This window comes from Clarias gariepinus, chromosome 13 (assembly GCF_024256425.1).
Source record: "Clarias gariepinus isolate MV-2021 ecotype Netherlands chromosome 13, CGAR_prim_01v2, whole genome shotgun sequence".
In the NCBI taxonomy this organism is placed as follows: domain Eukaryota; kingdom Metazoa; phylum Chordata; class Actinopteri; order Siluriformes; family Clariidae; genus Clarias; species Clarias gariepinus.
Genome location: NC_071112.1, coordinates 5,489,793 through 5,502,762, shown reverse-complemented (window position 1 = coordinate 5,502,762; position 12,970 = coordinate 5,489,793). Strand labels below are relative to the sequence as shown.

At 38.8% G+C, this 12,970-nt stretch overlaps 1 protein-coding gene across 1 annotated transcript in view; it reads right to left on the bottom strand.

Annotated features, from left to right (window-relative positions):
• Window positions 1-9,239: 9,239 nt before the first annotated feature.
• Window positions 9,240-12,970, bottom strand: part of b3gnt2b (UDP-GlcNAc:betaGal beta-1,3-N-acetylglucosaminyltransferase 2b) — a 30,240-nt gene continuing 26,509 nt past the window's right edge. Inside the window, exon 3 of the mRNA XM_053510540.1 lies at window positions 9,240-12,702. Coding sequence (XP_053366515.1) covers window positions 11,485-12,684 — 1,200 coding nt within the window. The 5' untranslated portion in view covers window positions 12,685-12,702 and the 3' untranslated portion in view covers window positions 9,240-11,484. The remainder of the gene's footprint in view (window positions 12,703-12,970) is intronic.

The following is a 12,970-nucleotide window of genomic DNA, read 5'->3' as shown; positions in this document are numbered from 1 at the left end:
CCTAAAACCGATCGAGATTTCCAGGAAACTTGGAGCAGTCCTAGTTAAAGAACATTCAGAGACCTTATAGGTTCGGAAAATGCAAGAGATCAATTTGGAACCATCTTAGAAAGCTAAACACGCCTAATGATGTAGACGCTAAATGATTATAGAAGGTACTGTAACTGGCTTTTTGTAAAACATGTTTTTCTTGGGAAATTCACTTCCATCAGTTACCTTTAGCACAAACTAATCAAGAACTACAGACTCCTTTAAGTTACTTTCCATTTGAACATGGCCTCTTATCATTTGCAGTAACACTAGGAATTTAGGAAGATTCGGATCTTTTGTTATTAAATTTAAATGTGTGTGTGATGGGTTAAATGAGCAAAGTGTGTTTATTGGGACAGAACTCATGCTTCTCACCTCATTTTCCTGCTATTGTTGTCTCACTCTCTCTGTAAGTCACTTCCTGAGTCCCTTCTTTCATTTCCTTTCTATCTCTCTACTGTAGTTTTAATTACTTTCTCACTCCTCTCTTTCTCTCCATTTCACATACTTTCTGATACTCGCAAATTTCAGGCTGCACAGTTCAGTCTAGTCGTCCTATGCAAGTATTTGCACAGCGACACATTTTTGTTGAAATGAAACACTGTGACTATAAGGATAAAGTATAAATAAGACTTACTTATTTATAAGTAAGTCTTATTTATACTTTATTTAGGAAACTTTTGAGATGTCTGGACTTTTTTTTTTGGAAAACAAGGCTTTTCACGGATGTTGCGGCTATTTTAGGGCAACATAATAGATATTGTCATTCACGTCATAGCTGTCCTTACGTCGCGTCTGGATGGTGATAGTTGTTTGGGGTGGGGTCTGTAAGTAAATATTTAAAAACATAAGTTTTTGATGATTTTTTTTTTCTGCAAACTTAAATGTTCTGGTCAGAGATGGTGATCTCGTAAGTGCACCATGAATTTATTTTAAATGGTATATTGTATGTGTGCCTGACTTTCCAGCACTCCAAAAAAATAAAAAAAATAAAAATAATAAAAATAATAATAATAAAATTATTATTATTATTATTAATAATAATAATAATAATAATAATAATAATATTAATTCCCTTAATAATAATAATAATAATAATAATAATTATTATTATTATTATTATTATTATTATTATTATTATAAATAAATAAATGAATAAACACATTCCAAAGGGATAACTACGGTGGCCCTGAAGTACAAAAAAAAAAGTTCAGGTGTTTCCTGAAACACCAAAACGTTTCATTAAAGACAAAAACGTCCAAGAAAACACAAAAACATTTAATGAAGCACACAAACGTTTCATGAAAGACAAAAACTTAAAAAGCAAAAACAAACATTTAACATTTTAGGAAAGATAAAAATTTTACCAAAACACAAAAACATTTAATTAGACTATAAAACTTATTTCTGGATGCTTTTTCCTTAATCTGTGCATGTCTTGTTCTTCAGGGAGGATTAATAAGAATAATAAACTTGAAATTAGCTTTTAGAAACATCAATATTGTTTGTAATCATTTGTTATATCTTATAATTTTTACAACAACTATGTACGATACTATTTCTACTACAAATAATTGACTTATTTAAAAATCTGTAGGAAATTTGTAAAACAAATAAAAATAAATAAATAAATAAAACATTAATAAGCTCTGTGTCACTGTATTAGTTCACATATAAACAAAAACAAGGAAAAGCAGAAGCAGTGACACCATAATGAGGCTAAAATTAAAATAAAATGGGTCTGTATGTAAAAAATAAAATTCTAATTTGAACAGAAACAATAAAGAACCCCCTTTTTTTTTTTAAGAATGTGCATTTTTCACAAGCAAGACCACACTGTAGAGGTCAACCAAAAGAAGAAGTGAAAAAAGGTTGATTAGTAAAGAACCCACCCCAGTCAGGGGTCTTAAACTGGAGCTGCATCATGGGAAGGAAAACGGAAGGAAGTAATTGAAGTGTGTGAGGAAACCTCTTCCACGACCCCATCGTTTCCTCTCAGCTCCACCCAGAGACTGGAGACCGGGGGGGGAAACACCAGAGCACTGACACTGTACTGGAAGTCAGACTTCGGCTCACACGAGTGCTCCGTACTAAAGATGATGTGCGAGGTCGCAACCAACAGCTTGTAGTTTTACTAATAAACCCACCACCATTTCTCAACCTGACTTTAGATGACAATAAGAAGACTTAATGTATAGTGCTTCAGAAAGTTTATTGGATAGGTAAAACTATAAGAAACGGAGAGGAACTTGACAGCTGTTTCCAAAGGATGGGTTTTCAAGTCAAACCGGGACTTTTGACGGTGCAGAAAAACAGAGAGTAATAACTTCCTTTTATTTCTCTACATAATCCCCTGCTACACGTCCTCGGATTGCTCATCAAGGACAATCTTACCATTTTGTCTCATACACATTCACATTTCCTACAAACTTAAATAATTCGTTTGATGGTGTAAAGCTGCTTTGCCAGAACGTCAATTGTTAAAAGCGCAATAAAAATAAAATTGAATTGAATTGAACTGCCTGCTTCATGTTTAAACACTGGCCTCCCAGGAACTCCATAAATGGCCCTAATATGTGGAAATGGCTTGGAGTGAGGTCAGGACTGTAAAGGGGGCGTGACGATAACTCCCAGCCGAATTCCTGTAACGTGCAAATGGTGTTGGTGACTGATTGTGTGTACAGTTCACACAGACAGTTGCGTCTCCTCCATAAGCTGGTGACGAGTTATCCGTCGATTTTCAAAGATCATTGCTGAATGTTCACGGAAACGACTGCAGTGGGATCCGAGCCATCTTGGCCGAGAGTCGTCGTTCATGTACGTACAGTCTTTTTTAAAAACGTTTGCACCATCCAAATGTTTTACTGCAGTTACGAGTTTCATTTACCAGAAAAGTCCTGGTTTGACTTGAACATCCCATGTCATTTTTAAATGACGGAAAGAGAAGATAACAATATTACAGGTTGTGTACATTTGCATTTTTTTTTTTTAACAAATCAAATACACTTTGGTTTAGCTTTTAAATTTTGTCACAGTGGTAGAAATTTCAAGATAATTAATAATAATAATAATAATAATAATAATAATAATAATACAATTTCTTATACTTCTTTCCCTAGTTTGTCCGATCAGTTGAAATCTTTGTGTTTTAATCTAAAATGCAAAAACTTTACTGTATGTTCACTATTTAAACACTGATGACCTGCTGATAGCAAACATCCATAACACTGCTGGCTAAAAAAGGCTCGAAATGAAATCACAAGCTTGCAGTTCTTGAAGCACTCACTAATTAATTAAACCAAGTGTGTCAAAGCAAGCACCCTCTGCAGTGAGCATAAGCACATGCTTTTAGACACTTCATGTAAGATTTCACACGGATTGGATTTGTGAGGCGCAGTCATGAAAAACAAGCCATATCTCATGAGCGGTTTTATCCTGCAGGCAAAAGCATGTTGAGCAGCAGCCAGTCAGCTGATTCACTGTGACAAGGATGAGACGAGAGACGGGACAACACGAACAGAAACACGGGGCAGGATGTGGGGGAAAATCTTCAGCTCGATAGGATGGTTCGAGTAAAATAATGAAGTAACGCCGTTTTTACAATTACATTTTATGGCCGAAGCCCCGATCCAGAGCCACATACAGAAGAATAATACAATAATAAAACCTCTGTTGGGGAGCTTATACAGTATGGGAAGAAAAGCACGAAGGCAACCGTTTCTAGAACCAGAAAGCTCATTCCACACTCTTCTTCTTCCTCTTTTTCTTGATGCGTGTCTAGTTTTACATTAGGACCAAATGAACTGAGGCTTAAAGGGGAAGTGTGAGCATGGTACAGGTCATGGTGTGATTACTGATTTTAGGTAGCCAGGTCAGTTGTGGAGATGGATTGGTGCATCAGAGGCAGATCTACTAATAGTGAGATAACAGAAGCCCGGTGAAAATTTGTGAAAGAGAGATCAGCGTTAGTGTGTCAGATTAGCAACTAGGAAGAAAAGGACAGTGGGATGTCCATGGTGGCTTGAAGGTGGTGTGCGGTGAGGTCTCAGAGCTGTCCGTCTTTTTTCTCCTCTGAAGTGAGCCAGTGAGGAAATGCCTGCTATCTGCTTCTTTAATTCTGCACTGGACCAATGAGCTTAGGATAAGTAATAAGACTCTGTAACGACAATAAAGTGTCAAGTAACAATGTAGAGAAATCAGGGAAATCAGAGAAATCATATTATTAAAAATAAATAATTAATTTAAAATTAATTATTTGAAAGGTATATTTATAAATATATAATATAATAATCATAATAATAATAATGGTTTCAGCAAGTTACTGCCTCTACTTTCTTTCTTGCAGCTCTTACTGGAACTTCTTTACTTTTATTCATTCTACACAATTCATTCATTTATTCTTCTATACTGTTTATCCTGTACAGGGTTGCAGAGGGCTGGAGAAATTCCAGGAAACTTCGGGTACACCCGGGCCAGGCTCCCAACAGCTGTGTTGGTCCCAATCCATCGCAGACACACTCAATTTGGAAACAGCAACTAGCTTAATCTGAATGTCTTTAGACTGTTAGAGGAAACCCATTAAGTACGAGGAGAACATGCAAACTCCATGCACACAGACCCCGAGGCGGGAATCGAACCCTCAACTCTGGAGGTGCAAGAACACAGTGCTAACCACTACGCCACTGTGACGCCTCTATCTCAAAAAACAAAAACAAAATCATGCACAGTTACTGTTTACAGGCTTTAGACCCGACCAGGTAACCAGCCTGAGATGAAAAAAGAATTTTGGAGATACTGTTTATTAAACAGTTGCAAAATCACATAGGTTTAAGAATAAAACCAGAGCAGAACAAACTAGTGCTAAATCTGTGTAAGGAAAGCAAAGTAACATCTTTAGCTTAAGCAAAGAAAAAAAAATGTTTTTTTCCCCCTAGTATTTAATATACAGTACACACTGCAGTGACTCTCATATACAGGACATAAATGAGCTTTAACAACACAATGCTGCCCTCTAGTGGTGAGCCAGCTTATGCTTATGCCAAATTTTCCAAATCCTGCATCACTGTAGGGGAAAAAGTGACGAGTGTGCAACTGAGAACAAATTTACACTAAATTTCCAAGCACACAGAGATTTAAATGATCTCCCTTAAAGTCAAACCATATAAAATAAATCTAAGTTTGAGCAAAATGTGTCTAGTTTACATAAATGTAGTGTCGACCACATATGCAAACGTGTGTGTGTGTGTGTGTGTGTGTGTGCTCCCATAAAAAAATCATACAAAATATAAATAAAAATCAAAAGGTCATAGGGTAAAAAAAACAAAAAACAAACATACTTATTGCAGTTTAGGTCACAGGCAGCAGAGGGCGCTGATGTTACAAACAGCTTTATATGTGTTCTGCTGACACCTAGTGGGCTGTGATGGTACTGCATGTATAACAAGTACAGTAATAGTTTTTAGTTTTGCAATGAGGCTTAAAAATATTTCTGATCAAGTATGACGTTTAAAAACAAATAACCAAAGCAAATCCATGTGATTTACACAACTTGATATTTTACATTTACACATAACACCTGATTTAACTAATCAACCAAGTACCAGCCTTTTCCTAATTAAAGTGGGTGTGATAGAGCAGGGAAGACACTGAACCATGCAGGGCAGTACTCCTCCAGGAATAAGGTTGAGAACCACCGCCTACGTCTAGTGTGTTGATCAGAGTTGTGATTAAAGGTTTGGGTGGGCTGCAGAAGATTTGCACATTTTACACCGTCACCGAAGCCTTGTTAAGTTCTTGAATGGCTGATGTACATGTCTCAATTTGATTACGATCAGAGCTCCAAATGTCCATTTCTGTACTTTACGTGAGAACTTTTAGTAGAACAGACTTACTTTTACTCCCCTACGTCAAATATCTAAAACAAAGATCTGTGCTCGTCCTACTGAGCTACATGTCTCCATAGCATCGCGTTACATAACCACAGCAGTGTGTAGTATTTATAGCGAGACTATTATGCATAACTGCGTTACTTACATTTCCTTCGAGACATGACTAATAACGCAACAGGTGTTTCAATTCAGAAGCAGAGACGGTTGCAGGTGGCGCCGGAAACAGTACTTTCACTACTTGGAGGAAGAAAAGATAAATGGATAGACAGATAGAATGAAAATTGCTACTGCAAGCTAATACAACCCCCGTACATTTGATATTTGAGTAAATTAGAAGGTGAATACTTTTACTCAAATACACATGACCACGGAGGATTTATCCTTTTTTTTTTTTAAATAATTTTTTTGGATTTTCTCCCTAATTTAGTCGTGGCCAATTCCTCCCCGTCACTAGGGGGCTCCCACATTAAGGCTACTACTACCACTCAGTCGGAAGGGCCGCAGACTATCACGTGTTTCCTCCGAATTGCGTAACGCCAGCCGACCACATCTTTTCGAACTGCTCGCTCGCGCACACGTACGGGCGGAGTAACACACTCGGAGGACAGCGCTATCCGCTCCTTCCGCATGCACAAGCTCACAGACGTCCCTGATTGCCCGTAGAGCCATGATTAACGTGGGAGCACTAAGTACCTCTGATCCCTCCCTGAGAGAGCTCGGCCAATCAGCTCTCTCTAGGCCTCCGGCTGTGAGAGGTAACAGCATCACCCGGGGATAGAACTCCCGATCTCCGGATGATAGGGCGAGCGCTTTACCACTGCTGTTCACCCTAGGATACTCCAGTACTGGATTTTTGTTCTTAGCCCACATTTGGAAATAACACTATATAATAAAATGTTACTTTTTCTTCTTTCTAGGTAAAAAGTGTTATTTCCCAGATTCCTTATGCCTAAAGTAATAAAAAAGGACAAAAATTTCTCTTTAAAATCTCTTTCAAAGTCACTTGGGTAATGACATTTTTTTTTAATCTAGCTATTTTCCAGAGCGTTTTCTGGAAACTCAGAATAACTTTCTAATCTTCAAGAACCTTTTAGAACCATCAAGAACTCTCCATAGTAATATACACACAGGGGTTCAGCATTCAGCACTTGAGCGTACTGTAGTTCTAGCTGCCGAAGTGAACACACACACACACAAATACACACACACACGAAGCTGCAATGATTGTCCAGACACATTTTGCTATGAATGCCAGGCAACAAGACAAGAAAAACGTACTCCGTGACACCATCTGCTAAAACGTGTGGCTTATTTCGGCCTACTGGACTCGCCGCTACCGAGGAGCGTATAACGAAAACATGATGTGAGACTGCGTACGAGAAAGTTGCAGTCACAAATCCCAAGTTACAGTTGAATATCTTGATACAGCTCACTTTTAAAACATTTTCATTATTTTTTGTATAACTTCAGTATAAATACACATAACTCTTTTATTTATATGTTGTTTTATTCAGACCTACTGTAAATGAAAATGTTTAAAGTTGCCTGTTTTTACATAAAAAGCTATTTAATTTTTACATTTCATTATCCAAGTCACAAACGCAAAGGTTGAAAGGAGTAATGGCCAGCGTCTGTACTTTTACAACATCAGCCAGTAAGAAATAAGAATTTGCGTTACATTGAATAATCAACTTAAATCATATGGTGACCATAATCAAGAACATGTACAGAAACATAGCTTTGCACCAATAATAAATTTACACAAAATATAAAGAAAAAAATTAACACTTAACCTTTAAAAAAAAGTAAAAATAAATCCAGACAGATAAGCGTTTCCATTTATGCACGCAGACTGTGTGGATTTTTAACCTCTAATGAGACTTTCTTTTGCTTAACGCGCACACACACACACACACACACACACACACGTGTTATAGGAAACAGTACACGCACGCTGTACACAAAGGCTTTCAAACTTCAAACACAAAATAAAATTTGTTTTACACGCGGCACTCGTAAACCAAGACATGCTCGTTTTTCAAGTCAAAATGTATTTAAAATCTTTGCTCGTCTTGCGGAACACGCGAGGTTTGACTGTAATATAAAAAGATATATAGTTGCAAGCAACGATGAGCGGGCCCAAGCACTCTGCCATTGCCACCCTTATCCCCCCCACCCCACCAACCCAACCAATCATCGTCATTGTGCAGATGTTATGGTGCTTAGGCCCCAACAATAATAATAATTATTATTATTTATTTCAATTTAGCATGAATTACTTGCATGATAAATGGTTAAATACATTAACAAGATAGACTAAAATTTCACAGTTTCCTGAAAATGATTAACCAAAGGTTTGAAGCTGATTGAGAAAGTTACACGACACAAACTGATTGTCCATAAACCTGAAACAGTAGGCGAGTTCTGTAACTCGACTGTTATTCTGAGCTGTTCTCTATCTTGTAAACAATTGCTTGAAACAGTTCTGGTGATGATAACTGGCTCCTGATTGGTTTGGAACGAAAACCTGTTTGTTTAACCCACAGCATTGATTAGAACATAAAAAAAAAACACGAGGAAATCTTTTCTCTCGCTCCTTTTTTTTGTAAACAGCTTCAGCAGGTTTGCCTAATTATTTATCCCCCTTGATATTTCCTTGTAAAAGTTGCAATAAAAATATTATATAATAGATTAATGAAAATGAATCTTATATGCCAGCAGTGTCAAATGATCTCAGTGTTTACACTGACAACAGTTTTTACTGCGTCCCTTATCTAATATTCCTCTACCTGGAAGGCTTTAGAGATTCCAGGAGCAGATACTTAAACCTACAAGGTTATGAAGGAGCGATGAAAGCAAGTCCAGGAAGTTCTGGAAGACAATATTCAGGGTTTGGTTATAGACAAGCTTCTCTATCTTTCAGCTTCCTGTACAGTGACATAAATCCTATTATTTACTAAAAATTACGTAAGAGTATTCAATGAGTAAGACGTAAAGATCGAGGATGGATAGATCCACAGATAGGAGAAACCTCACACAGAACCTTGATAGCCGAGTAGTCTGGGTTCAAACCCAACATGTGGACTTGTGCTGGTTGGTATGAGCATTGGGCTGTGAGTGTAAACTTTGATTTCGTGGTCGTGTCAATAACTGCTCACCTCTTGATCTGGTCACTGACCTGTTCCAGCCAGAGTCAGAGGACATGTGAGTCATCATAACAGATTCGCTGCTGCTACCAAGCAGGCGTGTGGACAAACATTGACATTTAGATAAGAAGCCGAATACGCAGTAGCGACACAAACAAATGATGCAACCTGGACATACAAAACCAGTTATATTTTATTTTATTTTAAATCAGGCAGAGAAACAATCAAACAAACAAAAAAAAGGTGCATGATAAGTTACAGACACAGTAAGAAGAGAGGAAGGAAAAATACAGGCACATTCTTGTTAACAAAACGAAAAAAAAAAAAAGCTCAGCACCTCCTTATGATGTCATAAACATCAAAGGTGTACTTATGCATAACTGTCATAAGTTATCTTTTGGTGCACCTTCTTAAAACCTGCTTGTTGTGTTTTTAAAGTTTGAAAAATCATGGACCTGAGTCACGCAAGAAACGGCACGAGTCCGTGGCACATCCAGACACAGTATAAGCACTCCTGTCTCCTGGCATAATCAGGTCACGTCTATCATCATCATCATCCGATAATCATCATGATTATGTATAATAATCATAGATAAAAAATTTCTATTCGTATAATTTAACATTTAATCAAGTAACAGTCTAATTTTTGGCCCGTCTCAGCAAGTATTCGTTAATATAAATAACAAGCCGCAGGATTTTTTTTTCTTTTAAAGGGTATTCTTCATTAATTTAAAGAGAAGCAAATATAATAATAATAATAATAATAATCTGAACTGTACTCTGTGAACTATTTAATATAAAAATCCTTATGACACGATCATTCAAGTTCTCACAATCAATCAGCTACGTCCTGCTTCAAGAACTTCAAGACTCCAAAAGCCAGGACTCCGGCTGGGAAGTTTCACTGCTTCATAAATAAAGGTAGATAAACCTATAAAAGCTATAAATATATTTCTAGTTGTTTGTGTTTGATTTATGTTTTCCGACGTGTAAACATTGCTTCAGAGGAATAGGAAGTTTTTGGAGGCATGATATTTTGGTTTTACAGGTTCAGCAGTGGAGAACCGGTGCTTGTCGCATGATTTCGGATTAGAGCGCTCGAGTGCCCTGTCTGGGGGAAAGAGGAATCCAGTGTCTTGGTTGGAAAAAATAGTTTAGCAGGGTGTGCTTGCGACACCTAACCAGCAGGTGTAACTGTAACATCGAAAAGACTGCGGTGGTGAAAGAAAGAACAGATCTTTATAATCATTGGATAAATGACGAGTGTGTCATGCCTGTGGGTCTCTGGAGAAAAAAAAAAAAAAAAAAAAAGACACCCATATAAACAAACTAGACTGTCCAATCCGGTTTCATATGATACCCTGGTGTCAGGTTACACACAGGCAGACGAATACTGAAATGGGAAAATGCTCTTCTTGGTGAAAAAGCACACGTCTCAAGAGAAGAGCTGAACGGAATGGAGTCGATGCAGCACTAAGCACTTTGGTTTAACAGACCATGATGTGATTGAGTCAATATCAAAACATGTTCAATAGAATAAATAACCTCTTGTACACATTACATATATATGAGATAAGAGCTTATCAGTCATACTTTAGTACGAATCCCCCCTCAAAAAAAAGGGTGGTTAGAAGAAAAAAAAAAAAAAAAAAAAAAAAAGACACGCCACTTTCATGACCCACAATACTTAATATCTGACCTAAACTCTCCTTAACTGAGGAGCCAAACTGAAATGAACCTGTTTCATTCATCATTGTTTATACAGACAAGGTCTATGAGCTAATGAAACATCGGTGACACAGAGTGAACCTTGGGGAGAGGAAAAAAAAAAAAACCTAAACCGACCACCATGTATGAGCATCGACACGACCGCTGATAAGCCGACGGTTTCACAACACATTAATCGAGTGAAGCTGATTACTTGCAGGTCGTTTTTGTGTGCGTAACGCTGTAGCTTAACCTTCAAGCTTTGGGAGGAAAAAAGAAAAAACTAAAGCAGCACAAGCAGTTTTTTCAACAACAAACACTTTCTGTCCAGAAGATAAATAAAAACAACAGACTGTGCATAACTACGACGATGGTTTTCTTTTCTTCTTCTTCTTTTTTTTTTTTCCCTACTGCACCAAGTTCAAACCAGCTGAACTTCCCACGATCCCAGCGTTATCTTTAACATAAACTTTACGGCTAACATAAATTACTGTGACAGAGCGACGTGTCGAAACCTGTAACACTATTGTAAATATTTATTAACGTCTACAGAATTCTGAAATGTTCTCTGTTAGTTTTGATCACTTTAGAGATATGATGCACAAACCTACGTCTAGCTCGACACATACATGATCAATAATAATAATAATAATAATTAGCTGCCAAATACAGATTAGCAACCCTGAGGGTGTTGAAAGGCCTCGTGTGAAGTTTTACTGGCAATTTAACATGGGGTCATTAAGCCACGCCCATATTTTAATCATATCTTGCGGACTTCTCGGGTGAACCAGCATCAGACTCTTATAGGCACACGGGTTGTTGCGGTATTTCTCCTCGATGCCGAAAGTACGGAAACCCTTGTGCTTCTCTGGGGCAAGTCCCAACTTCCTCAGGCACATGCCTGTATAGACATCATCGATGGGGTAGAGCGGCACCGCGTTCATGATCCCATAAAGCCTCCTGGCTAACTTTCCCGAGTAAAGATACCCTCCTCCACCTGCGTACGGTGGATATCTCCCTACGAAAATGTTCTCCGGGATGTAGTACTTCACCCTCTTGTCCCGGTGAGGTCCAGCATTCGTTATCACATCCCCGACGAATAGGTTCTGTGCCTTGGCGGGGGACAGACCCTTGAGGAAGTCTATAATAAGGAAAGTGTTGACGAAGACGTCGTCGTCACCCTTGAATATGAAGCTAGCGTTTGGACAGCGAGTGTTGAACCACTCGAGGAAAAGGACCTCTTTGGCGGTCAGGTTAAAAAAGGAGTCCCTGTAATCCCACTGAAGGATGTCTCCATGCACGGAGCTCTCGTACTCCAACATGGGCGATAAGTCTGGGAAGTGGTCCACGGCGGTGGCGTTGCCAAGGAGGAACACAGTCACAATAGTCTTGTTTGCCACGAGACCGGCTCGACCCCAGGACTCCCGTATGGCCTGGCGCCGGTCGAAATGTGACGCCAGCGATTTGATGGCCAACAACAGGAACGGCTCGTCTTCGCATATCTGAGGCTGATCCACAACCATGCGATATGACCTGCACCGCATGTACAACAAAAAGTCTTTAAAACGATCTGGAAGCAAGCTGAAGTTCTTTATTTGCGTCATAACCTTCAAGTCCGGCTCGCAGGAGTCTCGGCTAGCCGTGTCGTTGAGCCACGCCGGCAGAACGCCACCCAGCGTGCCGTTTGGTCCGTTCAGGATCGGGTTGTTCAAGTGGTCCAGTTTCTGCTGCTGGCGGTTCCAGAAGGCGTTGTTGGGCGACACCTTGCCCCAGAATGGTTTGGTGGGGATTCGGATTTTATGCCGGCTGTTTTTATCCTGGCTGGCACTTCTCGAGACTTCCACTATGATGAAGACGCATGCGGTCATTATAGTCATAACGACGAGCTTCAGCTTTCTTCGAGGTCCGTGCATGGTGCCAGCATTCACCTCCTGCGCGACAGGAAGAGATAAAGAGTTCAGTCAGCACATAATACAGTCTGATCAGTGGAGAAAAAGAGGAAGGCTGTTATGACAGTGAAACAAGACATTCATCTAACTGACATTGCTAGAACATTACCATCATACAATTATCTTACACATCTGAGTATTTCAAGTGATATAGATCATGCATTCGAGCTTCATCTAGTGTTCCTCCACGTGTAGCTTAAAACAAGCTCGACTTCCTTAAACACTCTCTCTCTCTTTGTCTCTGTCATTT